This window comes from Oryctolagus cuniculus, chromosome 6 (assembly GCF_964237555.1).
Source record: "Oryctolagus cuniculus chromosome 6, mOryCun1.1, whole genome shotgun sequence".
NCBI lineage: Eukaryota > Metazoa > Chordata > Mammalia > Lagomorpha > Leporidae > Oryctolagus > Oryctolagus cuniculus.
This window is the reverse complement of record NC_091437.1, coordinates 81,037,792-81,063,666: the sequence shown is the minus strand read 5'-3', so window position 1 is coordinate 81,063,666 and position 25,875 is coordinate 81,037,792. Positions and strand designations below refer to the sequence as shown.

The following is a 25,875-nucleotide window of genomic DNA, read 5'->3' as shown; positions in this document are numbered from 1 at the left end:
TGTGGCGCTGGCATCCCATATGGGTGCCGGGTTCTAGTCCCAGTTGCTCCTCTTCCAGTCCAGCTCTCTGCTGTGGCCCGGGAGGGCAGTGGAGGATGGCCCAAGTGCTTGGGCCCCTGCACCTGTGTGGGAGACCAGGAGGAAGCACCTGGCTCCTGCCTTTGGATTGGTGCAGCACTGGCTGTAGCAGCTATTTGGGGAGTGAACCAATGGAAGGAAGACCTTTCTCTCTCTCTCTCTCTCTCTCTCTCTCACTGTCTATAACTCTACCTGTCAAAAAAAAAAAAAAAAAAAAAAAAAGTGGAGCAGCTGGGACTCAAATCAGCACTCCAAAATGGGATGCTGGTATTGCAGGTGGCAGCTCAGTTTGTTGAGGCTCCATGAATGAATTTTTTTTAAATAATTTTTTTAAAGATTTGTTTATTTCAATGTCGAAGTTACACAGAGAGGAAGAGACAGAGACAGAAAGAGATCTTCATCTGCTGGTTTGCTTCCCAAATGGCCGCAATGGCCAGGACTGGGCCAGACAGAAACCAGGAGCCAGGAGCTTTTCTGGGTTTCCTACATTTGTTTAAGGGCCAACCACTTGGGCCATCTTCCCCTGCTTTTCCAGGCACATTAGCAGGGAGCTGGATTGGAAGTGGAGTAGCTAGGACTTGAACTGGCACCCATATGTGATGCCAGCATCACAGGTGGCAGCTTTACCTGCTAAGCCACAATGCCAGCCCTGAATGGATATTTTTGAGACAATTATACATTGTTTAAAAAAGCTCATAAAGGCTTAAAAATCTGAATAAAAAGATCTTAGAAAAAATGCTACAATCAAAACATCTTGCTTAAAAAGATACCAGATCCAGTTTTCCTGGAGTGCTAGCATGGGTTCAATGAAGAGATACTGCCAATATTATTCAGGACACAGAAAAAAATGCCAGAATATTCTAATTCTGATACCAAGGCTAGCAAAGGAACACAAAAAACAAACATAAATAAATCTATTACATGAGGTCTAATACTGAGCTAAAATAACACAACATGATGTAATAAAGTCAATGGGAATGCAAATGTAGTTGAATAATTTAAAAATTTCAAAGTAATTTAGACATTACTATATTAGAGGAAAAAATTGTAGGAAAAGATATTATCTTTTTAAAATTTTATTTTATTTATTTGGAAGGCAAAGACAGTTAGGGAGACACACAGAGATCTCTCATCTGCTGATTTACTTTTCAAATGCCTGTAACACTTAGGGCTGAGCCAGGCTGGGCCCAGGACCCAGGAACTCAATCTCAGTCTTAAATGTGGGTGGCAGGGACCCACCTACTTAAGCTATCACCTGCTGCCTCCAAGAGTATTCATTAACAGGAAGCTAGAATGGACAGTGGAATCACAACTTGAGCCCAGCACTTGGATATTGGATATGGGTGTCACAAATAGTGGCTCAACAGCTGCATCAAATGCCTACCCAAGAAAGGCAAATCTTCATGTTTATGGAAGCTATGCAGAAATACTTCTAACCTTTCACTGTAAAAAGAAAGCAAGGAACAAGCACCACAGTGTAACATTCCTGGCAGTCCTAACTGATGCAATAGGGAAAAGAATAAAAACTAAGAGGTAGACATACCGTCAAAGAGAAAAACTCATGTGTGGATATCATGACTGCTTATTAGAGGCAGTCCCAAAGGGACAAATATCATATGTTCTCCCTGATCTGTGACAGCTAACAGAGCACCTAAAAGGAAACCTGTAGAAGTGAAATTGATACTATGAGAAGCAATGACTTGAACAATTCTTTTCTTTACCATCTAGGAACAGCTTATTATTTTTTAAATTATTTTTTTTACTTAATACCATTGGTTGAACTCTTTATTTAACATAGAATTATTCATAAGCGTTTAAATCCAATTGAAAACATATATCAGTAAAAAATAAGAGTGGGAATAAGAGAGGGAGGATATGTACAGTTCAGCACATGTTCCTACATACTTATCCCTAAGGATAAAGCTAAAAACTTGCCATGGGATTCCAAATCCCATTAAGCTGGTGGTACTAATGCCATCTTACATGTTAAAGTGACCATATTAAGTGTGTAACTGATCAAATAGATAGGATTTAATGTCAAAGGGATCACATAAATAAGACCAAGTGTCTGGTAATAATAATATATAGAATTAAAAAAGAATGATCCAACATGGGAAGCAGGCCATACAGCAAATTCATAGAATGACAAACACCCTAAACAGCACTCTGACCTCAGAAGCAGCCCTTAAGGCATTAGGATCTGGTGAAAAGCCCATGAGAGCATTTCAGCCATGGAAAGCCAAGACATGCTGGCAAAAAATGATTTACATGAAGGATCTCTGTGAGAGAGATCCCAATGGAAAGAAGAGACCATCAAAGAAGGAGGTACTTTTCTCTGAAGGGAGGAGAGAACTTCCACTTTGCTTAAGGCTCTGTCTAAATACTGATGGAGTTTGTGGACTCAAAAGGCTTCCATAGCCTTGGCAGCTCATGACAACAGCCTTGGGTGAACACTGATGTCATAAATAAGAGTGTCAATTGTTGAATCAACAACAGGAATCCCTGTGCACTTACTCCCCATGTAGGATCTCTGTCCTTAATGAGTTGTACTATGAGAATTAATGGTAAAACTTGTCTTCTAACAATACTTTATACTTTGTGTCTGCATGTGTGCAAACTGTTGAAATCTTTACTTAGTATAGAGTGGGTCTTCTGTATATAAAGATAATTAAATATGAATCTTAATGGAGAATGGGATGGGAGAGTAGGAGATGGGATGGGAGTGGGGGTGGGAGGGCAGGTATGGGAAGGGAAGAACCGCTATATTCTTAAAGCTGTACCTATGAAATTTGTATTCATTAAATAAAAGCTTTCTAAAAAAAAAAAAAAAAAAGAAAAAATGGATGCAAACACTTCCAGTTGAAAAGTGAAAGAAAAAAAAATGATTGCTTATTAAGCAATCAAGTGAAATACTTCTAGAGGAATTATTAAGACCTTAGTAACATGATTGGATATAATACAAAGCATTCTCACACAGACAACAATCAAAAAATTTAACTAAAAAAGATCCTGCTCAAAAACTGAGTTAAAAGTATGAAATACCAACCAAAAAGCTTGGCAAAGACCACTTCAAGATTTATATAAATAAATCATATGGCTTTACTGACACACATTAAAGATCAGAGTAAGGAAAGACATATCATGTTCTTGAATAGGAAGATTTAATGTTGAGAAGCTATCACGTCTTCTCAAGTGAAAATTAAAAATCCCAAAGGGTTTTAAAAATAGAACTTAGTAGATTCAAGTTGGCCTAATAAAGTAAAATAGCCAGGGAGAACCAGCAAATTAAATTTAAAGTGATTAATAGTGGAGGAATTTCCAACTATCTGAAACATATAAAATGAAAACCACAGTAATCCAAAACATGGCACAGGAAAGGATCAAGAGACAAAACATACTCCACCACGTGCTTGTTGTACACACACACACACACACACACACACATACACACACATAAGGGTGAGGTTTCTAAGTAGTGGAAATAAGTTGGTTCATTTAGAGAAAATGTAGCAATAAAAATCAGATTCTGACACAGGCATTTGCCTAGGAAATAGATGAAAATAAGCTCATTCCATACTAGCAATCAGAGAATGCAAATTAAGGCAACTGATTAAAGTTATAATGAGAAGTGAATATATAAAATTCTTGTGTGAGGAAAACTAGTCCTTTTCATGCATGGTTACTGGTGAGAACACACATTTTGGAGGGCAATTTGACGAGATACAGCAAACAAAAACAGTATGACCTTTGCCAGTAAGTATTTATTCCTGAATCTATTCTTTCACCTTGCAAAAACCATAAATTTGAATGCTCATAACTGAGTCATGGTTAAAGCAACTCTCATGGATTTGTACTATGTGCCTGCTAAAAATAATCACAGATGTGGAGCCGGCGTTATGGTGTAGCTGGTAAAGGCTACTCCACTTTAAAATGGAGTGAGGCTGGTAAAGTGGCTGTTCCACTTCTGAATCAGCTCCCTGCTGTCTGGGAAAAGCAGTGGAAGATGGCCCCATTGTTTGGGCCCCTGCCACCCACCTGGGAGACCTGGATAAGCTCCTGGCTTTGGCCCAACGCAACCTTGGCCATTGTGGGCCATCTAGGGAGTGTAACTATTTCAAATAAATAAATCTTTTTTTTTTTTTTTTAATCACAGATGTATACATATTGAAGCTGAAACTTTGTCAAGACAGTAAATTAGAAATAAAATCACAGAATAATATAATCCTATTCCACTGCATTCTGCATGCAGATTTTCACTGCACAAAATTATTTTTTTAAAGATTAGTTTATTTATTTGAAAGTCAGAGTTACACACAGAGGCAGAGAGGTCTTCACCTGCTGGTTCACTTCCCAGATGGCTGCAATGGCAGGAGCTGTGCTGGTCTGAGGCCAGGAGCCAGGAGCTTCTTCTGGGTCTCCCACACGGAAGCAGGGGGGCCCAAGGACATCGGCCATCTTCTACTGCTTTCCCAGGCCATAGCAGAGAGCTATGTGGAGCAGCCGGGTCTCGAACCAGCGCCCATATGGGATGCCAGCACTGCAGATGGTGGCTTTACCCGTTAAGCCAAAGTGGCAGCCCCAATATCTTTGTTTTTTTAAAGACTTAATTTGGAAAAAAAAACTTATTTGTTGATTTGAAAATCAGTTACACAGAAAGATTGTTCACCCACTGTTTCACTCTCCAGATGGATACAACAGCTGGAGCTGGGCCAGGCCCAAGCCAGGAGCCAGGAGCTTCTTCCAGGTCACCCACATGGGTAGCAGGGGCCCAAACACTTGGGCCATCATTCGCTGCTTTTCCCAGACCATCAGCAGGAAGCTGGATCAGAAGCTGAGCAGCCAGGACTTGAACCAGCAGGATTAACCTATTATGCCATGACACCAGCCCCAACATGCCAGTGTCAGTGGTCTGTGCCTTCGGGAGGAGAATGGAAAGGCAGCACATGGGAAGAGAGATAGCACAAATGAAAGGTTCCTTTTAGACTTGCTCATTTTGAATTACATTGTTAAAAACACATACTTAATTTTACTAAATATTTTAGAAGCATTATAATTTTACAATGAAAAAGAACAGGGGTTGCTACCCTCCTCATGTCTCTTTTACTCTAAGCAGCTCCAGAAGCTTTATTTTAAAACTTAGCTTTATTTATTTAAAGATTTATTAAAAGGCAAAGATACATACACACACACAGCCATCATCCATTCCCTGGTTCTCTCTCCAAATGCCTGCAGAAGCCAGGGCAGGTCAGGCTGAAGCTGGGAGTAGGGAACTCAATCGAAGTCTCCCATAAGGAGGCAGGGATCCATGTCCTTCAGCCATCACCTGCAGTCTTCTCAGGTGCAAAAGGAGGAAGCTGGATTTGAAGTGGAGCAGCTGAGACTCAAACTGGCACTCTGATACAGGATATCAATGTTACAAGTGGAGGCTTAACCTACTGTGCCACAACACCAGCCCCCGTAACAGTCTTTAAATTAGTTTACCCTGTGTGAACAGAGGGCATACTTCGGTTTTGATGAGGCTTCCTATTCTATATATAGGCATGTGTTCAGAAAAACAAATTAATTTTGGTATTAATAATGTACAATAACACATATTAAAGAAGCATAGGCATGCTATGTTAAATGACAAAAAACTGAAAAATTTGTTCATTTTGGAAATCTGCTTTTACCCTACCTGGCACCCCAAATGGCTAAGCAGGGTCACATGTTAGGCCTGGAAGTGGTATTCAATGCTAGTAGCAATATTCAAAAACTTCGCAAGTTTTTGATATATACACTGATGCTACATAAAGAAAAAATATGGAAGTCAAGAACATTTGCATAGGTTTTGCTAATGCAAATTAATAAAAAAGTAATTCCATCTTTAATGGGCAGCTGAATTGATATTGTATCGCAGCACAATCAGGCATAACTTATAAAGTTAGCATATACCAACAAAGTTTTCTTTTAATATAAGTTATTTTTGTCTTTTTTCCAGTACTTACTAGAAATTCCTCCACTTTATTTCAACTTCCCCAGCCCCATCTCAGCCAAAATTGTATTTTGTTTAATGTCTAACAAGCTTACATTATTAAAAGATAACGGTTTCAGATCCAATCCATATTAGTCAGAGTTCTATATCTATTTATAAAAATGAGCACACTTTTTAGACAAATAATTAAACACACATTCCTCCTTTCTTTGCCACTTTAATAGAAAAAATACAAACTTCTGTATTACAAAATATATTTCACATTGATTTTGTAATGGAAATTTTAAAAACACTTTCTAAAATGAAATATTAAAAAGCAAATTCCAGACGAATCAAAGACATCAAAACAAGAACATTCCAGAAAACACTAAAGAAATGTATATTCTAGGAGTAGGAAATGTATTTCAAAATGACGTAAACTCAGAAGGCTGAAGAAAAAAGAATGCCTGATTACATTAAAATTAAAAACTTATGCCTGGCCCAAATACATGTATAAAAAACAAAACAAAACAAAACAAAACAAAACCCAAAACATGTCAAAAGGCAGTAACTGGAAAGACATATTTATAACACCTACTAAGGACTGAGGGTTCTTTAATTGACAAAGAACTCATATATATTAATAAGAAAATGACAATTCAAGGGAAAATTTTCAAAAGAAGGAAACAAAAAAGGACAAAATACATGAAAATTATCACTAATCTCATTTATAATTAAGGAAACACACACAATCAGTAATTTATCAATTTCCTCACCCATCAGATAATGAAATGCTAGGCAGGGAAGGGTGGAGGGAAATGTGCATTTTAATTAGTGTGGGTCAGAGTACAAGTGGGCCCACCTTTATCGAGGCATTTTGACCGTATCTACCAAAATCAAAATGTGCAACTTTATGGGCATAACAGTGCATCTGTTCAGTAATAAATGTTATACTCAAGGACAGTGCAGAATCATTGATAACAGCAAAAATACTATAAACAGCCCACAGCCATCCATAAGGAACTGGTTAAACTAATTACTGCATATCCAGAAGATGGAGTACAGGGCAGTCGTTAAAAAAATGAGGTAGATCTATATGGATGTACTGATACCCAAAGGTCTTCAAGATAAAAAGTCTATACTTAAAAATACATTAAGCATTAAATTGAAAAAGAAAATGAACAGTGCATCAATAAAAAAGTGTCATAGGGCATACTGCAATTCCTTTCTGTCCTCCAAGGAATTATAAAACATTGTTACCTGTGATTATTCAGAATGGTGAATAATGAGTAGGGGAGGGAATGGGAGACTCAATTTTTCATTTGTACCATTTGGTACTACCTTAAATATGCAACATTATTTTTTTACTAGGGTTTAAATGAGTAGAATACACCTCATTTGCTACTTTCTTTATATCTATTTTTAAAAAAACAGTAATTGTTTTTTACATATATACATCCACAAAAATGTAAAAACGTATAAAATTTTAGAAACACACAAAGACACACCCTAAAATTAACCACAAGGGCAAGTTTCCCTTTTCCATATCAGACACTTACTATCCTATTGTACATAGTAATATTGTCCAAAAATTTCAAAGCACTTCATTAATATTCTTGAAGCTCCTATAAGTTTTCATCCCATATGGCTATAGAAGACCTTGAGTACAAAGTATCAGTGAGTTCAAGAAGACATTCTAAGTTTCTCATCTGAATTATGTTTTGACTACCAGGTGACCTCTCTGTCCTTGTACTGCCTCACAATTAAGTTTCAGAGGCTGGTCTTCTGATTAAGTCACCAAAATAGGCAGTGATGGTCTTCAGTTTATTGTTAAGAAAATTCTGTTCTATTTCCACTTGCCCTCCAGGTCCAGCTAAGGATGCCACCTACAAAGATGAACAGAAGAAAACCACACAATAAACACTATTTCAAAACAATTCTTTCATTCATATTCCTTTAACAATTAATAGGATGATCTAGCTTTTCAATTAAGTCTTTCAAACAATTAGGCTTTTCAAATGTACACTGTTACTTCCCAAGTGGGTGTAAAGTACAATATTCTGTGGCAGAAATACTAGTTGTTTCAGACATTTTTGCTATTATGGGAAAGACCATACTTGACTTCTCCAATGACATAAACTAAACTCAAAGGAAGAGAAATAAAGACAAATTTTCCTGACCATCTTTGTCCTGTTCACCTTCTTTGCATCTTATCCTCTCATTCATTCAATATTTATAAGATACTGGGACCACACCTGAGGGCAAGACAGCTGTGATCCAGGCTGCAAGTCCTACTCTCCCAAAGAGTCTTGCTTCTACTAATGACTTTTCCCTTCTGTCACTGGTCACTTCCTGGTTTCTTAAACTTGGACTACTTCCTCCACCAGCTGTTGTTTTATCTATTTAAAATCTTTTTTTGTTTTTAAATTTGTGGCAAAATATTGCTCTTTTTCAGGCCTGCTTCAATATAGGGACCAATCTATTGATCAGGAAGCTGAACTGACTGCCCCTATAGTTAACATCCTCAAGAGTCTTGTTCCATGACAATGCTGCTTGCACTCACCCGCCTTTTTAACACTTCAAATGTTTTGTCCAAATTCTTTTCTTTAAAAAAAGATTTAGTTTGAAAAGTAGACTTGGGGGGAAGGGAGAGACAGAGACAGAGACAGAGACAGAGAGATTGATTGATTGATTGATTTTATATCTGCTGGTTAACTACCCAAATGTGGGGGTTGGGCCAGGCCAAAGCAAGGAGCCCTGAACTCCATTTGGGTCTCCTGTGTGAGTGGTAGGGGGGTTCAAATATCAGGCCATCTTATGCTGCCTTTCCAAAGGTATTTACAGGGAGCTGGATTGGAAGTGGAGCAGCCTGGATGCGAACTGGTGCTCATCTGGGATGCCCATGTTGCAGGCAGAGGCTTAACCAGTTTTGTTACAATGCTGGCCCCTGTCCTCAATTCTTACATAGATAAGGCTTTGTTTTAATCCAGCATTTTTTTTTTTCATCCAGCGTCTCAGAGATCCATTACTAACAAATGCCTCACCTTTTAACACAAGATTGTGTCCCAGAAATCAGTTTATCAGGTGGCAATAAGATCAAGGGAAAGGGCGATGTGCAAGGAACAGAGGGCACTGACTGATAGAGAAAAGATACTGGAAGGATCAGGGACAGGTGCAATCAGGAGCAATGCATTTTCTGTACCGCAATTGGCCACTATGGCTGAGGATTCTGTAGAGGTGCTCAGGCAGCATAGTCTGGTTTTGAGAGCTGAGGTAATCTATCTCAGGGGTGTTATACATACTGCACCAGCATCTGGTAGAAGGCAAGATCTGTGCATTTCCAGTAAGTATGTGTTTAAAACATTTTTCAACTTCCTCTTAGAAAAAAGTTACAGATATAGAAATAGGGAAGAAACAGGTCATTCTATGGTACATTTATTTCATGATACATTCTTAAAAAAAAGGTTGTTTCACCAAGTCAGTAACAACACCAACATCAATGCCCACTCCCCCTCCCCAAGGGACATCAAAGAGATTAACTGTGTTTTTATCACCAGGAATAGATGAAAATAAAAGAAACACAGTGTCCCTTATGATTTAAAAACCACACATTTGGGGCTGGCACTGTGGTGTAGCGGGTAGAGCCGCTGCCTTCAGTGCCGGCATCCCATATGGGCACCAGTTCAAGTCCTAGCTGCTCCTCTTCTGATCCAGCTCTCTGCCTATGGCCTGGGAAAGCAGAGGAAGATGGCCCAAGTCCTTGGGTCCCTGCACCCTGGTGGGAGACCTGGAAGAAGCTCTGGGCTTCTGGCTTTGGATAGGCCCAACTCTGGCATTTGCAGCCATTTGGGGAGTGAACCAGTGGAGAGAAGACCTTTCTTTCTCTCTCTCTCTCTCTCTCTCTGCCTCTCTCTAACTCTGCCTTTCAAATAAAATAAATCGTTAAAAAAGTATTAAAATTCACATTCACATCACTATTTGTAAGAAATATTTAAAGTAGCAATGATTAGGAATACATGTTTTATGTTCTATTTTGTCATCTTTAAGTCATTCTGATTCTTTGTAAGACAGAGAAAAATGAAGAACACTTATGTGAGCTTATTAAGGTAAAACTCAGATGTGGTATTGTTCATGTTCCTTTTAATAAATAGCTTATTTAAAGAATGTAAAATTGGCCAGCTTGAGTTTTGTTGGGGGGCTATGGCTGGGGCTGAGAAGGGAAGGAAAATGAAAGGAGGACAGCACGGGTTGAGTTAAGAGAACCAATAGCGTAGCAGCAACAGCACAATAGGCTAACTTCAACACAGAGGCTAACTTCAATCCCAGGTCTACCAATAATTTATTACATCAACCTAGAAAACCCTTAAAGCTTTGACTTTCTAGATTTGCAACTCAGAATATCACCCAATGCCTAAAAAGGGCATTCTGAGGAAAAGAAAAAAACAATTTCTGAAATGTACTTGTAAAAAAGATCTCATACAACAGATGGCTGTTATTTCTTATATAAGCCACAGAGTTACATAAACACCTATCTCTGAGGGGCTAGCATTGTGTGTTGCAGAAGGTAAAGCCACCATTTGTTATCCAGCAGCCCAAGTCAGAGAAATCTGCTCCGCTTCCAATTCAACTCCCAGCTAATACATCCAGGAAGCAGCTGGTCCAGGAAACTGGGCCCCGCCACTGGACAGGTTTCAGGCTCCTGGCTTCCACCTGGTCTAGCCCTGGCTGTTGCTGCCACTTTGGGAGATCTCTCTTTGTCTCTGTCACCCTGCCTTTCAAAAAAAGCCCCTGTTCTGAAAAGGCAGGATAGTTTCTTTCTTCTCCTTCTTCACACATATATGAGAGGGCTGCCTCAGTGTGGGCACTCTGGGTAAGGAAGAGTACGGATGGAGTTTTCTGAGTTGTGGCAGGGCTCACAAAGTTCAACACCTCTCCACTGAGAGCTTACAGGTTTCTGTTCTCAGAAGAGTTTAGCAGAAAAAGGAAAAAGAAATTGGCCTCTGTCTATCTTCATGGATTCTGCATTCTAGCTGGGAGAGGCAGATGATGACAAATTAAACAAGCAGTGCTCCTGAGCCTGGAGAAAAACGCCAGACATTCTGTCAGAACAAAGAAAATGCTCATCTAGTGTTCAAAAGAAATTAAAAACAAAACACATTATCAAGTATGCAAATTTAGAGTAATTTCTAACCTTATTAGCCTTTTTGTACCTTTTCATATTCTTACAGGTGTCTGTAATTTGAAGGGTAGAATTTTGGAGTTGCAAAGACTGTAACTTTATGCACTTGTAGCTCAAGTGAATAAATAATATTCTGCTTCAGGCCAAGTTAATGCCTTCAATTTCTAGCTGTCTTTATTTTTTACTTGGAGATTTAACTGACAAAATATTATTTGCTTCCTTCAAGAAAGAAGTTATTAAAGTTTAGAAAGAAGTTATTAAAGTTTAATAAATTGAGGGAGAGAAAGAGATAGGGGGAAGGAGGGCAAGGGAGGGAGAACAGAAGATAATCTGATAATGATGAGCAGCTCTGGGTTACATTCCGTATCAGATTTACCCAAAGAAACTGATTAGTTTGGCTCAGAGCTGCAAGTAAGGACTAAACTCTCATTAATTAGAGAAAGGAGAAACTGGAAACACCACAACAAAGGTACTAACTTCAGTAAAGAAGCAGCACAGAAGTTTTAAGAGTCAAATACTCAAAGCTGCACTTTTTTTTAAAAAAAGAAAATAGATTTAAAGTAAAAATGAATGATATCTGAATGAAAGAAAACTTCCAACTAGATCCTAGTGGAAGAACATAGAATGTTAACAAACTGAATTTAGTTACATTTAAAACAACTCTGCCACTAATCTGAGACAACTCCATTGATTTAAACCTCTATACTCAGATATAACCCAATCAGTATAAATTTCACTGAAGTATTAAGTTAATCTGCAAATATTTTCTCCCTTTATGTAGAAATAAAACAGGTGGGATTTGGTTCAGGTGTTGTTCTGGAATGTGTCTGGGGAGGCCATGGAAGGGTGGAATTTGTCTTTTAGACAAGGGCCAGGAATTACATGATACATGATCTCCAGTTCATTGTTTAAAATGATTCATTTATTTTGTTTCTTTGAAAGGCAAAGAGCTAGAGATCTCCTATCTGCTGGTTCACTCTCCAAATACCCACAATAGCTGGAGCTGGGCCAGGCCAATGCCAAAAGTCAGGAATCGGCACTCAACCCAGGTTTCATATACAAGAGGTAGGGAACCAACTATCTGAGCTATTACCTGCCCTCGTAGGATGTGCATTGGCAGGAAGCTAACTGGGAATAGAATCAGGGCTCAAATTCAGGTACTCTGATATGGAATGCAGTGTGGCTGAGTTAAATATCCACTGCTCCAGTTCATATATATATATATATATATATTTTTTTTTTTTTTTTTTTTTTTTTTTTTTGACAGGCAGAGTTAGACAGTGAGAGAGAGATAGAGAGAGAAAGGTCTTCCTTTATTCCATTGGTTCACCCCCAGTGGCTGATACAGCTGGTGTGCTGTGCCGATCTGAAGCCAGGAGCCAGGTGCTTCCTCCTGGTCTCCCATGCGGGTGTAGGGCCCAAGACCTGGGCCATCCTCCACTGCACTCCCAGGCCACAGCAGAGAGCTGGACTGGAAGAGGAGCAACCGGGACAGAATCTGGTGCCCCGACCAGGACTAGAACCCGGGGTGCCGGCACCGCAGGTGGAAGATTAGCCTAGTGAGCCATGGCGCCGGCCTCCAGTTCATTTTTTAACACAAGTCTTAGAAATGTTGTTCAATGCTACCGCAGTCTGTACTGGTTATTAACACATTACAAAGACAAAATGATTTAAGCAGAAAAATAAAAATGCTATGACTTTTTTGAGGCTATATATCCTATGTGCAGAACAAAAGCAAACAATAAAGGAGCTACCCTATCAACTGGACCAGGAGCCATTCCTCCCATTACACACAGCTAAGAGAAAGATCACAGAGTCTACTGGCAGGGATTTCATGAAAAGGTGGTGCTATAGTTGCTGCAAGCCACCTCCCTTGTCTGCTCAGAGACCTGTATCCACCTGGTATAGGTTTACCACTTAAAAAGCCTTTTCATGGCTGGTGTTGGGGCACACCCACCATTCACAACAATGGCATCCGGGCATCCCATACGAGCACCAGTTCATGTTCCAGATGCTCAGCTGCCAATTCAGCTGCCTGCTAATGCACCTGGGAGAAGATGGGTCAAGTACTTGGACCCTGCCACCTATGTGAAAGACCTGGGTTCCAGGCATGGCCCAGCTCTGGCCACTGTAGCTATTTGGGGAGTGAACCTGAGGATGGAAAATCTGTCATTCTGCCTTTCAAATAAGTAAGTAAATCTTAAAAAAGAAAAATTAAAAAAAAAACGAAAAGCAAAATTTTTTTCATGTTTGTAAAGCATGGTAGATCCAAAACTTGAATTCCATGGCTGTCAAAAGAAAGCAACAATGGAAAATAGTGAGATGCATCAAGTCCATATATTTATCCTGGGCTCTCTAAATCAAATCTAAGATTAGTCCCTAGGTGTCAATAGCAATTTCAGACAATGAGATACATCTTATTTCCTAGACACGTCTCAATAACAAGGTTTTTAAAATTACTCAGTTATTGGGTTTGATAGTGCGAATCTGGCTAGCAAAAGATGGAATAATTCCCAAACAGAAAAAAGGGATAGGAGATCATGAAATGTATTTCACTAGATACAGAAAACAATCAGCACCATTTCTTACATAGAAAGATCTCAAGGCAAGCTGCTTCTGTATTAAGTCCATAGTCTAGGATAATATAAATATTATCCAGAGTACCAACTCCCTAGATGAGAAGCTAACTGTCCTTTGTAAACATCTGAATGAGAAAAATGCAGCCTCAGTTTCAAACAGCAGGCTCATGACTTTGGGAACCCAACACATTTTTAAGTTTAGGTTGCTGTAGCATTCTATATGTTCTTTAACAAAAAAGATGAGAATTTCTTTACAAATTTCACTTCTCTCATTCTTGAGGTACTAGCTCCTCTCATTTTGAAAACCCTACATATGGATAAATTTATCTCCATTTTAAAAGAAAAAGTTGATCTAAATTCACCAAATAAAATAATGTACTTGAAAGCTCAACCATTCCGAGTTCTTATACTCAAAAACTAGTGTCATTACTCCCTCTAGAGGTAGAAAATATGAATGAGCAACCTTAATTCCGACAGGTTTTTGATAAACCAAAAAAGCTAACTTCTCTTTATGAAATGCTAACTCAAAAACTTAATCATTATAGCTATTACTTACGCTAAACATAGAATTTCCTATTTTTTAAGTATCCAAATGAGCTTATTTACATTTACAAAAGTCAAGATACAGCTCAGCAAGATCCCTTGTGAGACTAGTTATGGAGCGTGAGTCAAGGTTTAACTCTTCCTGGCTGTCTAGAAAGCAGCCCTGAATCACATGAACAGTAGATATTAGGTTTAATATCAGTTATGAGATAAAAAACAGCAAATGGACAGTTTCTTCTTATAACTGTACAACACATACTCTTGGGAGGCCTAATGCTTAGACATGATGGGTAATAAATAAATGACATGCAAGGAGATTTAATTTCAGCTCCTTCCAACTCACAGAGAAGGAGTTCATGCTTGTTAATTTCATTTACTCTTCTTTTAACCCAGAGAATCACAGCTCTGAGGACATCAGGAAAACTCAGGGAGCTTTAAAACACTGATGTGGGAGCCTTATCCCAGAAAATTAATCACAGCGTACTGTTCGCATAGTTGTCTAGGATATCAAGTAGCTGTAAAATGCTTCCTGGCTAAAAGTGTAACACTCTTAGATATGACATTGAAAAGCTACAAACTGACTTCTAATAGACTGGATATACCTGAGAGACCAGATCAAGGTAATGCAGAAGCAAAAGGAAGTAAAGATATGGAAGGCTAACATTTATATAAGTTATCCCAGACAAAGGAAAAAAAGATGGTGAGAACACAGCTAAAGAAATAATGAAAAAAAAAAAAAAAAAAAAGAAATAATGGACATAAATTCTTCATACTTTAAAAAAAAAGGATTAAAATCCGCAGAATGATAGGGCTAATTCTGAGAGTATCAAATAGGCAAGAAAGGAAAAATTCATGACTAATAACATTATAGCGAGATTATGAATGACCAAAGATACTTGGCCCAAAGCAAATATGTAGTAAGCATTTACAGAAGAATCAACAAAAACATGAGATGAGGACATCATTAAATTTTTGAGGCAGTTATCATACCCATCTAATTCTGCTAAGGAAAGAAAAAGTGATTAAATATTTACGGTAAGAATTGAACAGGACATACTGAGGTCAGTCAAGTATCTTATACTCTAAGGCTACATACAGTTAACACTGCTGATGGCCAAATTATGGTCTTATGTGTCCCTATTCTTCTGTTTAGTCCACTACTTTCAGGAATACCTGAAACTTCCATGCTCAAGGTAATTTTCAGTAAAGTCAGATCATGGCCAGCTTAGCCATGCAGCATTTGAAACACGACATATTCTATCACTTCCAATACATCTTAGTCAATGCCTAGAGCACTCCAATTGTGTCATGTATGCCAGGAGCTGTAGAGAGGAAGATGACACGACAGACATGGATCTAACTGCCAGGCACTTCCAATTTTCCAGTAATAGTAAGCCAGGGACTTCTCATACCCATGCTATCTAGTAAACAAAGTCCTTATCTTTTTCTGCTTATTCTGTCGTACTGGCTTACCTGGTCAATATCAGCATTTCTTGGAAGAAAATAAATAATATTATTAGTGATCTTCTGGGAAAGTCTGAAAATTTCAAAGGTGGAGAACAGTTAAGGAAAAGCAACAAGAACAACAGTTAATTTCTGATTAGAAAGAGATGTTCTTTCCTCATCTTATCCCCTAAAGGTACCGATTTAAATCTTCTAATGGAACCAAAAGAGAATTAAGTACGAAATTCTGTAATTCAGCAGCACAAGGTCCCTGAAATGTCAGTAAGAGATTAGGAGTTAACTCTGTCTTTTGGTTTCGCCTAGCATAAGGCAGCTAAGGGTCCAAATTGCACATGCTCTCTCTTTCTGTGATTTCTTAACAGAGAAAACAGAACCAGAAAAAGGAAAGCACCAAGAATATAGACAAGATACATAGTGAAATGTTTAAGAGCTGGTGTGAGCTGAATGATACAGTTACCCCCAGTCTCTAGGAATAGGTTTTGAGGAAATTCCTAATTTCCAGGCAATAATTCCAAACAGTACATTCTTGTTCTTGCTTATAAAGGTAAAAAGGGATAGTAACCAAGGGAACTACGACTTCATGTTTGCCATTATTTTGTAGATCAACTACCACATGATTTTTATTTACCTGATTTTTTTCTGTAAAATAAGTCACAGTCTATCAAATGCTATTAACAACTATCTCCCCTCTTCATTAACTTCTCTGTCTCTCATATACACCCACTCCACAACCATCATTTGAGTAAACTCTTAGAACTTTTAAAGGATATCCGTCCAGAGACATCATTGTCCTAATGTCGAAAGTCTCTGCAGTGGCATAGTCTGGTCCTCCCCAAGGTGGGCTGAGGAACACAACATCAGCCTTTAAAGAAGGAGCCAGCAGTAGGAAATCTCCACAGATGAACTCTATCTTGTCTGCTATCCCATAAACTTCTGCATTATTGCGAGCAAGATCAATTTTAACAGGATCAATATCAATGGCAATCACTAAAAATGGGAAAAGAACAGAATCAATTGACACTGATTAGAATTTACAAAGGATAGATCATCTAATAATTTGTCTATCTTCTGTATAAGAAGCTTTCTATAACAATAAGAAACACTGTACAACATATACCTGAGGTATAGGTTTTAGTTAAGAATATTTTACTTCAATTAGAAAGATTCACTTGTGTTACACCTAGAAAATTACAAAGACTGGGCTTTCATGGATGTCTCATCCAGCCAGCTTCACCCAAGCAAGTGACCACAGATGCCAAAAAATCTACAAATTCAGTGCCAGATCTACAGTTGGCACTGTGTTGTGCTCTGCACAGTCCAAGTTTGCAACATAACCTATGATGCCAGGTTTAGGAAAAGACAAATCTCCTCAAAATGAACACCCAAATGAAGATAAACCTGACAACTTCTCCAGAAAACCAAAGAATAGACACATTTTTTTTATAAACCCATATAGACAAGTAACAAATAAGAAATATGAAAATAAGTTGATATTTAATGAGACATTTTAGGTGGAAGGAACCAACAATATTATGTTTTCATTGAATGGGCTTTCTTTTAATTTATCACAATTTCATAATTAGCATTGCAAACATAAATTAATTTTAGTTCACACATATCTTGCAGTAAATTACTCAAGTGCACCTGCATGGGTACCATTGTGTCGACCACAGTATAGTTTTCAATATCTGAGAGGGCTAAGTGGGACCCTAACACATACAGTGTGGTTCACATGGAAATCTAAAAATCTGTTTTCTAGAAAACGCAAGCTTTAAAATTTGCAATGCTTTTGGGAGATACCATTCCAAATCACTTGAACAAAGACAAGAACCAATTATATGTTGCAAAATCATACGTTTACTATGCTATTTTCCCTGTTCTAAATAAACCAATATTTATACTATATAACTATTCAGCTAATCTTATTTTCACATTTCTTTTGGAGACAGACTTTGTTTATAGGCCTAACAGAATGTAAGCACTCAATCTATCAAACAAATTAAATGCTAGTGAATGCATTTTTAAAAATGTTTATTTTCACTGACCTGAAAGGCAGAGTGAGGTAAGGGGAGGTGGGAGGAAAAAACGAGGGAGATGGGGAGGGAGATGCCAAATGCCTGCAAACAGCCAGGGTTGGGCCAGGCCAAAGCCAGGAGACTAGAACTCCATCAGGGTCTCTCAGATACAGGTGGCAGGGGCCCTAGCACTCTAGCCATCAACTGCTACTTCCCAAGGGGCAACAGCAGGAAGCTGAATTGGAAGCAGAGTAGCTGGGATTTGAACCAGTGGTCCAATATATGATGTAGGCATCCCAAGTGGAAGCTTAACCTATTGTGCCCCAATGCCTACCCTGCTAAAGGATGTCTGATAGGGGCTGGCGCTGTGGCATAGCAGGTTAAGCCTCTTCCTGCAGTGCCAGCATCCCATCTGGGTACTGGTTTGAGTCCCAGCTGCTCCACTTGCAGTCAAGCTCCCTGCTGATGGCCTGAGAAAGCAGTAGATGGAGGCCCAAGTGTGTGGGCTCCTGCACCCACATGGGAGACCCGGAGGAGGCTCCTGGCTTCAGAGTGGCCCAGTTCTGGCCATTGCGGCCATGTGGCAAGTGAACTGACAGATGGAAAACATCTCTGTTACTCCCTCTGTCTGTAACTCTGCCTCTCAAATACATAAATCTTTAAAAAAAAAAAAGTTTGATAATACTACATAAAACTGTTTTGTTCAATAATGGTGGCTAGTAGCCACATGTAGCTATTACTTTTAAACTGATGAAAATGAAATAATATTACAAAATACAGATCCACAGCCACACTGCTACATTTCAACTGCTCAATAGCCACATGGCTAGTGGCTACTGTATTGGAAATACAGATAAAAGATATTTTCATCATCTTGGAAAGTTTTACTGGGCAGCAATGATACTGAAATATTGGAACACAAAGAAAGAAGAAAAAAATGTATTTAACATGAAAAGTACAAAACTTTGAAGATTCTCACTTGAATATATGCATGGATTTGAGTATAAATAACGGGCAGAAAGGAAGATTGTTAATTTTACACAATTCCATTTTCTCATATGTGTGTGCATATATACAAGTCTAATGTATTACATGTGTATGCAGTAAATATAAACACATAAGCACATACATGGCAGAGAATTCAAAACACTTTTGAATAATCAATTATTCAAGGGTATAAATGCTGTTAAACCTATGTATATCTTTTTTCTAAATATACATTTCTATTACTGTTTTGAAGATTCCCTCATACACATGGATTTAAAGAATTCTTGCACCAAAATAAACATTTCATTTTTTTAAAGCCTTTGTAAAGATTTATTTACTTATCTGAAAGAATTGTAGAGAGCGGAAGAGACAAAGAGAGAGAACTTCCATCTGCTGGTTCACTCCTCAAATGGTTGCAAAGGCTAGGCCAGGCAGAAGCCAGGTGTTAGGAGCCTCTCCTGGGTCTCCCATATGGGTACAGGGGTCCAAGCACTTGGGCCATCTTCCGCTTTCCCAGGCACATTAGCAGGGAGCTGGATTGGAAGTGGAGTGGCCAGGACTTGAACCAGTGCCCCTATGGCATGCTGGTGTCACAGGCAGTGGCTTCACCTGCTTTGCCACCGTGCTGGCCCCAATTTATTTCATTTTCTATGAACTCTTTGAAGCACGTTCATATATGTGTGTATATGTATGTATTTGTATACAAACAAACACAATTACACTTTATTTTGAATTTCCTGCCACAATGTAGTTAGCTCAATCATACTAGAGGGATTCTAGGGATGCATTATCATAACTAACTCAGAGGGCATCTGTGAGCTACTGCTTTTAATCTGAGGAGAAGGTCATGGGCTGCCACTGTAGGGAACATGAGAGCGAGTTCCTGAACCTACAGTCCTACTTGGTGCCAGGGCAGAAGTTGAATGGTGAGGGCACTGGGGAGCCAAAGTGTTTGTCATCTGCAGCTCCTTCCCCCTCCCCTCCTTTCTTTCTTTCTTTCTTTCTTTCTTTCTTTCTTTCTTTTTTTTTTTTTTTTTTTTTTAAACCAGGAACTAGCAATCTGTAAAGGTAGTAATTAGGACATTGAGGGGGTGTGATAAGACTTGGTCTGTGAGAACAGGGAAGAAGTAGTTTCCTTACAGTTTGGGACCAACGATAGATATTTTCCTTCATCAAAAGTGTATTTATGGGGCAGGTGCTGTGGTGTAGTGGGTAAAGCCACTGCCTGCAGTGCCGGCATCCCATATGGGCACCTGTTCGTGTCCTGGCTGCTCCACTTCTGACACAGCTCTCTGCTATGGCCTGGGAAAGCAGTGGAAGACGGCCCAAGCCCTTGGGCCCCTGCACCTATGTGGGAGACCTGGAAGAAGCTCCTGGTTGCTGGCTTTGGATCGGCACAGCTCCAACCATTGCGGTCAACTGGGGAGTGAACCAGCGGATGGAAGACCTCTCTCTCTGCCTCTCCTTCTCTCTGTGTAACTCTGACTTTAAATAAATCTTTTTAAAAAAAAAGTGTATTAAGATGCAAGTCTTGGCAATTAATCACAGAAATACATAATATGAACTGCTTCATTTTGAGAAAATTCCAGATCTTTTTGTTGCTTTATCAAGGGGCACATATTTTAATTGTTATGTTATGATACAATGCCAAAATGAAGATATATTTTTGCAGCTTCTGAGGAAAAATCATTTTCAGGCAATAAGCCTAGATATGAGCTCATGGGAATGGTTTATCTGACTAAGTCAAAGAATTTTGACAGTAAATAATGAATTCAGGGAAAACAAGAAAATAATCGCAATTCCAGCAATTATGAAAATAGGTTTTAGCTAGGTTGTTAGGAAACCACATAAAGTTAGTAAACCTTATGCACTGGAACATGGGAGCTAACAAATGAGGACAACAGTTGAGCAATACTGGTCATAAGAGCAACATTGTTTTTTTTTGACAGGCAGAGTGGACAGTGAGAGAGAGAGAGACAGAGAGAAAGGTCTTCCTTTGCCGTTGGTTCACCCTCCAATGGCTGCCACAGCCGGCGCGCTGCAGCCGGCGCACCGTGCTGATCCGATGGCAGGAGCCAGGTACTTATCCTGGTCTCCCATGGGGTGCAGGGCCCAAGTACTTGGGCCATCCTCCACTGCACTCCCTGGCCACAGCAGAGAGCTGGCCTGGAAGAGAGGCAACTGGGACAGAATCTGGCACCCCGACCGGGACTAGAACCCGGTGTGCCGGCGCCTCAAGGCGGAGGATTAGCCTAGTGAGCCACGGCGCTGGCCTAGCAACATTGTTTTAATTCATCACCGCCTAGCTTTCACATTATGCTTCCTAGGATCAAAGTATGCTTTCTTAGTTCACATTTAGAACTTTAGGGGTGGATGTACAGTGCACGTGGGATGCCTATACCCCATATCACAGCGTTTGGTTCCAGTCTTGAATCCACTTATTAATCTACTATTAATGTGCACCCTGGGAGGCAACAGGTGATAACTCAGGGACTTGGGTCTCTATCACCCAAATGGGAGACCTTGACTGCACATCTGATTTCTGGCTTTGGCACAGCTCAGTAGCTTCTACTGTGAGCATCTGGAGAGTGAACCAGCAGATGAAAGAGCTGTCTCTGCCTTTAAACACTTTTAAAAAAAATAATAACATCATAAAAATTACTGAGAACTAGTTGAGAATTGTTGAAATGGAAACTATCACTGATAATAAATGGTAAGAAGATATTTTTTTAAAAAAGAGGTACCTTCTGAATGAAATTTGACAACGGATGTATATTCAATTTCTTAAAGCCTTCTTTTCCTGGGGAAAGCACACTGCCTCCCTGACACAGTTAATGGCAAACACACAGTAATGGAGTGTTTTTCATTTGTGATTCAAAAGCCAAACAACCAGGTTGATGATTTAATATTTAATATTTTTAGAGTCTTAGAACGTTAACCCGGAAAGGTTATCTCAATTCAATGTCTCCTTTAAATTATGGTTACAGGATGCCCAAAGTCAAAGATAATGAGTCAGTGGCAAAGCAGAGATTCCCTGACCACTGCTGTCGTCTTCTAAAGAAGTCTCCCATTTTGGTTGTATCGAATATTATGATTTTGGCCCTAACAGTTGGTGTTTTGTATAATCCTGTTAAATTACTTCATCTTTTGATGTCCTAATATATCTGTGTCAAACACAGACCTCAAAAGACATACCCCCAAGACTGCTGACTAAATAAATTAATATACAGCAGGAACTTATATCAGCTTCTGATACAATGTGAATGCTTAATGCATTACTAGCTTTGTCATTTAAAGTATTTTTAAATGAAGAGGTTATTTAAAACTTTATTAAAACATTTTAAATATCTGGTATTAAGTTATCAGTATTAGATGAAGCGAAGAAACCTTCACTGCATGAATAAGCAATAAAACGGTCTTCCTCCACTGAAGGTCACTTACCTTTCTTTCCTGTCAAGGCAAACTGAATGGTATTTCCTCCAACTCCACAGAACGCATCCACCACCACGTTACAGTTGAAAGACTCACTGACGCGGCCAGCAATGTGCTCAGCAATCTTCTCAGGAGTCACTGAGAACCAGCCCTCTGTACAGGAAGTGTCTCTGTTAATTACGATGCTCTAGGCCAAGCCACACCAAGCACAAACACAACAAACATTACTATCAGCTACCTACTCTCTTTTTTCTTTAAAGATTTATTTATTTATTTGAAAGTCAGAGTTATACAGAGAGAGAAGGAGAGGTAGAGAGAGAAAGGGGGGCGGGGGGAAGAGGGTCTTCCATCCGCTGGTTCACTCCCCAATTGGCTACAAGAACTGGAACTGTACCGATCTAAAGCCAGGAGCCAGGAGTTTCTTTCAGGTCTCCCACATGGGTGCAGGAGCCAAGGACTTGGGCCATCTTCAACTGCTTTCCCAGGCCACAGCAGAGAGCTGGATCAGAAGTGGAGTAGCTGGGTCTCAAACTGGTGCCCATATGGGATGCCAGCACTGCAGGCAGCAGCTTTAACCTCTACGCCACAGTGCCGGCCCCTGCTACGTACTCTTACAAAGCTCAGCTTCTGGGGCCGGCACTGTGGTGTAGTTAGTAAAGCTGCCACCTGCAGTGCCAGCATGCCATATGGACACCAATTCGAGTCCCAGCTGTTCTGCTTCTGATCCAGCTCCCTGTTAATGTACCAGGGAAAGCAGCAGAAGATGGCCTAAGTTCTTGAGCCCCTGCACTACATGGAAGACACTGATGAAGCTCCTGGCTCCTGGCTTTGGTCTGGCCCAGCCCCGGCTGTTGTGGCCATTTGGGCAGTGCACCAGTGGATGGAGGATGGATCTCTCTCTCTCCCCTTCCCTCCCTCTCATTCTCCGTAATTCTTTCAGATAAATAAATAAATAGCGTAGCTTCCCTTTCAAAAACTCATATATTATCTAGTTGAAAAGAAAATTCTATAAAGCTTGTTGTAAGAGATGGCACTATTTCCATTCTAAATGTCCACAGAAGCAGTTACCTTCATTCTTAACCTAGTTCTTTTGTAAGACACCCCATCTCTGCAATAACTGACTGCAACTGTGATTATTTCTGTTGGAGGCATTAACTACTGCCTATCTACTAGAGAAAATGGGGAGTTAGCTGTTTTAATTGATTGGCTCTCTGCCCTCCACTAAAGTTCCCAATGATTTCATTCCTAACGGAAAAGTAACGGTCCAGAGTTGTACTGAACACTCTGGAAAAACATGGATGTTTTTAAAGGGTCAGGCAAAGCAGCAAAGAGCAGAAGCTGCATGGCTGCACAGGTATCGCAGGAACAGCAGAAACTTTATGGTTTCCAGAAATGAGCTCTGTGCCCACACCAGAGGAACCAGAACATTGTCCTCCTTGCTTCCCAACAGAAGAATGGCCATGTTTCAGAAAGGTATTTCTCTGGACAAAATCATGTACCAATTTTCCTGTTCCCTCTTCTTACAACTCCAGGTGGCTTCTTATTCCTAGAAGAGGAAGACTTAAACCCCTTTTTTAAAAATGCCAAGTTTTCTCCCCAGTCTTATTTCTCATAACAAACTCCTAAGTTTCCTCAAAATACAACATTTGGGGGCCTGCGCTGTTGCATAGTGGGTTAAGCCTCAGCCTGCAGCACCAGCATCCCATATGGGTACTAGTTCGAGTCCTGGTTGCTCCACTTCCAATCTAGCTCTCTGCTAATGGCCTGGGAAAGCAGTAGAAGACAGCCCAAAGGCTTGGGTCCCTGTACCCAGGTGAGAGACCCAGAAGAAGCTCCTGGCTCCCAGCTTTGGATCAGCCCAGCTCTGGTCGTTCTGGCCATTTGTGGAGTGAACCAGCAGATGGAAGATCTTTCTTTCCCTCTCTATGTCTACAATTCTGCCTCTCCAATCAATCCATCCATCCATCCTTAAAAAAAAAAAATTTATAACATTTTATTATTTCAAAGTTAGAGTTAAAGAGAGAGAGAAGGAGAGACAGACAGGGAAGGAGAGATCTTCCACCTCTGGTTCACTCCCAAGCTGCAATAGCCAGGACTGGGCCAGGCTGAAGCCAGAAGCCAGGAGCTTCATTTGGGTTTCTCATGTGGTAGCAGGGTAGCAGGTAGCAGGGGACCTAGACCATCTTTTGTTGCTTTCCCAGGCCATTAGCAGGGAGCTGGATCAGAAGTGGAACAGCTGGGACACCAAATGGTGCCCATATGGGATGCCAGCATCGCAGGTGGCAGCTTAACCTGCTAGCCACAGTACCAACCCTGAGAGAGATCTTCTATATGCTGGTTTACTCCTCAAATGGCTACAATAGCCAGGTCTGGTCCATGCTAAAGCCAAGAACTAGGAATTCCATCCTAGACTTTCATGTGGTTGGCAGGGACCCAAGGACTTGGGCTATCCTATGATGCCTTCCCAAGTTCATTAGCAGGGAGTTGGATTGGAAGCAGAGCAGTCAAGACTCGAACCAGCATTCTGATATGGGATGCCAGCACTGCATGTGGCAGCTTATCCCTCTGTGTCACAATATATAATCAGGCTCCTCTCCTGATTTTGATAGCTAATAAACACCACTTTTGAGGTAGCCTCAACATGAAGGTGAACCTTAGTCTGCAATATCTGAGTTAAGATCACAGCAGAAAAGCTCAGGAAGGATTAAAGGCTTCTAGTGGTAATTCATGGAATTACATCTTTCCATACTAGGTATTTATTGGTCAGATGTTCTATTTAATAATGTATTGGGGCTGGCACTGTGGTGTAATGGGTAAAGCTGCCACCTGCAGTACTGGCATCCCATTTGAGTGCTGATTCAAGTCCCAGCTGCTCCACTTCTCATCCAGCTCTCTGCTATGGCCTGGGAAAGCAGCTGAAGATGGTCCGAGTCCTTAGGCCCTGTACCTGCATAGGAAGACCTGGAGGAGGCTCTTGGCTCGGCACAGCTCTGGCTCTTGTGGCCATTTGGGGAGTGAACCAGTGGATGGAAGACCTCTCTCTCTTTTTGCCTCTCCTTCTCTCTGTGTGTAACTCCGACTTTCAAATAAATACATAAATCTTTAAAAAAAGTATTAAGTACTGTTACTGTCTATCCTAAGATGCTACAAGTACAGCTTAAACCTGCACCTGAAGTTTTAAAAATACACATATACTCAAAATTGAGGGATAGTCTCTTGAAACAGTTTGCCACTGTTCCTTTAAAAATGTCGGGGCTGATGCTGTGGGGAAGCAGGTGAAGCTACCGCCGACAGTGCTGGCATTCTATAAGGGCGCTGGTTCAAGTTCCAGCTGTTCCACTTCTGATCCAGCTCCCTGCTAATGTACCTGGGAAAGCAGAAGATGGTCCAAGTCTTTGGGCCCCTGCACCCATGTAGGAGACCTGGAAGAAGCTTTGGATTGGCTCAGTTCTGGCCATCACAGCCATTTGGAGAGTGAACCAGCAGATGGAAGATCTCTCTCTGCCTCTGCCTCTCTGTAACTGCCTTTCAAATAAATATATAAATCATAAAACAAAAGAAAGTTGAAGTTGGGGCAGGTGTTGTGGTGCCATGGATTAAGTCACTGTTTAGGAGGCTTATAACTCATACTACAGTGCCAACTGAATC

At 40.1% G+C, this 25,875-nt stretch overlaps 1 protein-coding gene across 1 annotated transcript in view; it reads right to left on the bottom strand.

Annotated features, from left to right (window-relative positions):
* Positions 1–6,250: 6,250 nt before the first annotated feature.
* TGS1 (trimethylguanosine synthase 1) overlaps positions 6,251–25,875 on the bottom strand; it is a 47,035-nt gene continuing 27,410 nt past the window's right edge. Inside the window, exons 10-13 of the mRNA XM_008255539.4 lie at positions 22,237–22,380; positions 16,564–16,780; positions 15,803–15,881; positions 6,251–7,914 (exon numbers count right to left, since the gene is read on the bottom strand). Coding sequence (XP_008253761.3) covers positions 7,792–7,914; positions 15,803–15,881; positions 16,564–16,780; positions 22,237–22,380 — 563 coding nt within the window. The 3' untranslated portion in view covers positions 6,251–7,791. The remainder of the gene's footprint in view (positions 7,915–15,802; positions 15,882–16,563; positions 16,781–22,236; positions 22,381–25,875) is intronic.